At 40.3% G+C, this 3,760-nt stretch overlaps 1 pseudogene across 1 annotated transcript; it reads right to left on the reverse strand.

Moving 5' to 3' along the window:
- Positions 1 to 2,051: 2,051 nt before the first annotated feature.
- On the reverse strand, positions 2,052 to 3,512 carry TEOVI_000107300:pseudogene (annotated as a pseudogene). Its single transcript has one exon. A coding segment is annotated over exon 1 (1,461 nt).
- Between the last annotated feature and the right edge of the window lie 248 nt (positions 3,513 to 3,760).

The raw sequence follows: 3,760 nt of genomic DNA on the forward strand, positions 1-3,760 counted from the left end.
CCCCGATGATACGGGGTACTGGACCCTGGCACCACGTTGAGGTGGCCGGCATCGCCAGGGTACAAAGTAGGAAAGTTCCGACAGATAATAAGATCTTCTAGACTCTGCTATTTAAAAGAACTCAAATTTATTCTTTTAGCTAGTCTTAATTATCACATCCGTCGCACATTAGGATTCGCAATCAGATTAAAAAATTCAGTCTCTAACATCGTTTCTGCAGTTGAATCTACCCAATTATTAGTGATATATAGATACAGTGTTTTCCTGAATCATTTTTTTCTTGTTTTTGCTGTTTCTTTGGATACCATAATAACACCACTTAGGCCGTTTACTGTGTTCTTCACTCTCACACTTCACGTTACATCATTTCTTTGTACAAAATAATGCTCACCGTCACGGTTGTTTTCGAAACTACGCATATTCCATTTTCTTTTCCTCCTCTTTCCCTTTTGGCTTTTCGTCGATATTAAAAATGTTCGTGCTATCACATTCACTCACTAGCTCTCATGTCAACATTGACATCTTTTTAAGTGCTCCTATTTTCGATTTTCATTTTCTTCACCGCAACTTTTATCATCATATTGGTGTACACATACTCACAACACTCTACTATCATTATTATTATTATTATTACTAAGATTACAACAACAGTATCCATAAAATGAACAAAAGTAAAAACCTTTTGTAATAGCACTTATTTTTATACCCTATCACAATACTACTTTTTTCCACTTATGAGACAGCACCATTCACATTTCACTAAATTTTAGAATTTCAAAAAAAAATCAATGGTTTTCACCTTTTTGTCACAAAGTGTCAAAATATGTAAAAATGAAAAATTTTAAATTTCATGTAATCAAGGGAAACACTTTTAGAATACTAAAACACTAAAATGCCACAAAACTCACAAAAGAAGCAGCCATCAAATCAAATTTCTTATTGACAAGAGAACTTGAATCTCCACACTCTTTTCTTTCCCACTTACAATCCGGAGATTTGAATTCTCTTTGCGGTTAACCCTTGCATTTCTCTTTTGTAGATCCATCTCCTGTTCCTGTATTTGCCTGACTTACAACTTTAGTTTCATCTACATTGCACTCCCCCTCCTCTTCAATAGTTCCATTCCATTTGCTGTTAGTTGCTGCCCAGGTCGTGTTTGTTTGATGTTTACTGCAGTGTGTTGTCTTGGACTGCTTCGGGCCGTGTTTGCGTCGCCTATTTGCTCTCAGAAATTATTATTATATTTCCTAATTTCCCCTTTAAAAGCAAATCGTTTGACGCATCGAAGCTGCCACGCGCCAGTGTAAAAGAAAAAAATAAGAACAATTTTGAAGCCGTATGCAGCGCAAAATGCAGAGTTGAAATTCACAAAAGTTTTAAAAGTGAAATTGTAACGATGTGTAGATGAGATGAATATGTGAAAAATATGAAGACAAAGACGCCTTCTCTCTGAAAAAAGTCCACTACTGAATTAAAAAAAAAGCCGCTGCATCACAAAGAAAAATTTTTTTAAAAAAAAAGTGGATCAAGCTGGCAGCGAATAAAACGTAAGAAAAAATGTCTGCTTTACCAAAAAAGTTAGGGTGCGCATAAAAAAAAGCCGCTGCATTACCTTAAAAAAATAGCGAATTAAATAAAAAATATAAATTCAAAATAAATTAATAGCCCTAACCCTAACCCAAATAACTATCTATAACCTCCCTATCTATCAGAATACCTTATTTCCTTTTACGCCGCTTGTGTTGCTGGATAAAAAAATCAAACAAAATAAGAAAATAATAAAATTCGAAAATTCGTGAAAATTGAAAAATTGAAAACCCAAAAATGTCAAAAATTAAAAACAAAAATAAAACACAAAACCCTTAAAAACATTTAAAAAACCTTACCATAAAAAATTCAAAAAAATTCAACAAAAAAAAGGAAATTTTTTAGTTATAAGAATTTCCACGGGCAGACAGCCAAAAAAAAGTTTAATAATATTTTTCTGTGAAACTTATGTGTTAAAATATATCAAATGGCAAAGTTCTTTTTAAAGAAGAGGATTTTTTAAAAAGCAAGGACACAAAAGCAGAAACAACGCTGAGAGCGAATTGTTTGTTTAGGAGAATAGAGGAGTCTTTGCAAGCATTATTTTCCCATTTGCAATCCGGAGATTTGCAGTCTTTTTGTTCTTTCCCTGTGCACTTGGAATCAGTTTTCCCGTCTTTATGCTCTGTCTTTTCTTCTAATTTTTTCGCCTCCTCCTTATCCAATTTGCACTTCTTTGTTCCACCTTCTTCTTCAACAACTTTTCATGGGGGTGTGCAGTTATCTCCTGGTCCTTTCTTGGCACAGTCGTCGTCGTTTTTTGGCGCTGGTGATTTTTCACTGTTTGTGCTGCCGTTGGTAGTTTGAGTTGTTATAGAGGTTGGTGCTAGTAGTGCTTGATCGTATATTGTCCATGCCGTATTTCGAAGGCCGTCGAGTTGCTGTTGCAGTTTTTGTGCTGCCAGCTCATCTCTGTCAATTTGCAACAGCGCATCCCGGGCTGTTTGTAGCTTGTTGAGCCATGGTATCCCTGTGCCTGTTCCTGTTAGTTGCTGTTTGTAGTTTACACAATTGCCTTGGGAGCTGCTGCCGTTGCAGGTCCCGCCGGTGTGCGCTTCGCCAAATATGTAAGCTACTGGCGCGTCGCTCAGCTGTGTGCGTTGCCGGCCTAGTTGTGCTGCGAAAGCAGAAATTAGAGCCGTCAGCTCGCTTGCCGCCACCTTCGGCTTGGGTTGCTGGTCCTTGCATTTGCCTGTTATCGTGGCGATCTGTGTGTCAGCCGCTCTTGCAGTGGCGGCATTCGCTAGCTGCGTTACTGAAGTTCCTTGTAGACACGCCCCATTGCTTTCGCCGTCGATAGCCGCGCACAGGCAGATAAGATCGTAAATGATGCCGTGCCCTGCGTTGGCGTGTCCCGCCGTCCCGCCGCAGTAAGCGCTCCACGTGTTCGACATCACTGTGACATCCGCCGCATCCTTGCCTTCGCCGTAGATTGCTGCCTTTAGTGGTGCTGTCACCGTTTCAGATTTACTCGAAGGGCCGGACGTTAGTGACGTATAAAGGTTGTTTATTGTTGTTGCTCTGTCCAGCAGTCTGGCTATTGCTTTTGCTGCTGCCCTCCGCGCCGGTTTGTCCGGTATACGTTGAAACCGGGGCTCGCTTTCTTGGGGTGCTTTGAGACCTAGCTTCTTTTGTTCCTTCTGCCACTCTTCCCTAGCTTTTGAATTATCCGTTGATCCTTTGTTTGCTAGTTCTCCTTCCTTGTCTTCCAGCCATTGGTCGGATGCTGCTGTTAGATTCAACGTCTGTAGATCGCTCAGGGCGCTTGCTACCTCAGGGTCAACTTGTAGCGTTTTGAAGGTGGCAGCGGACGTGGCTACGTTGTAAATGTCACAAAGAATGCGGAATTCCGCAGCGTTCGAGTTCTGAGCCGCATCACTCTGCATTCTTAAGGTTAAAAGCACCACCGCTGTCAAAACAAACATTCTCTCTTACTTGAACCTTGCTTCTTTGGTATCTTCATGCGAAGGTATCAGCCAGAATGAAGTATAAGGTCCTCTGTTCTCACTGCCACCTGTCCATTAGTTGTGCTTCTTTTGTGATTTAACGCCTCCTGCAGAGCTCCGCTTCGGTGGATGCTTTGTTTGACCACATTTCACAAATTGAAGAAATTATGTTACAACTTTTTTGCCTTAAACAAATCCCCCTCTTTGAACGCGTCCCCACAAATTCT

The sequence above is a fragment of the Trypanosoma equiperdum genome, assembly GCF_001457755.1.
Source record: "Trypanosoma equiperdum strain OVI genome assembly, contig: ctg_27, whole genome shotgun sequence".
In the NCBI taxonomy this organism is placed as follows: Eukaryota; Euglenozoa; class Kinetoplastea; order Trypanosomatida; family Trypanosomatidae; genus Trypanosoma; species Trypanosoma equiperdum.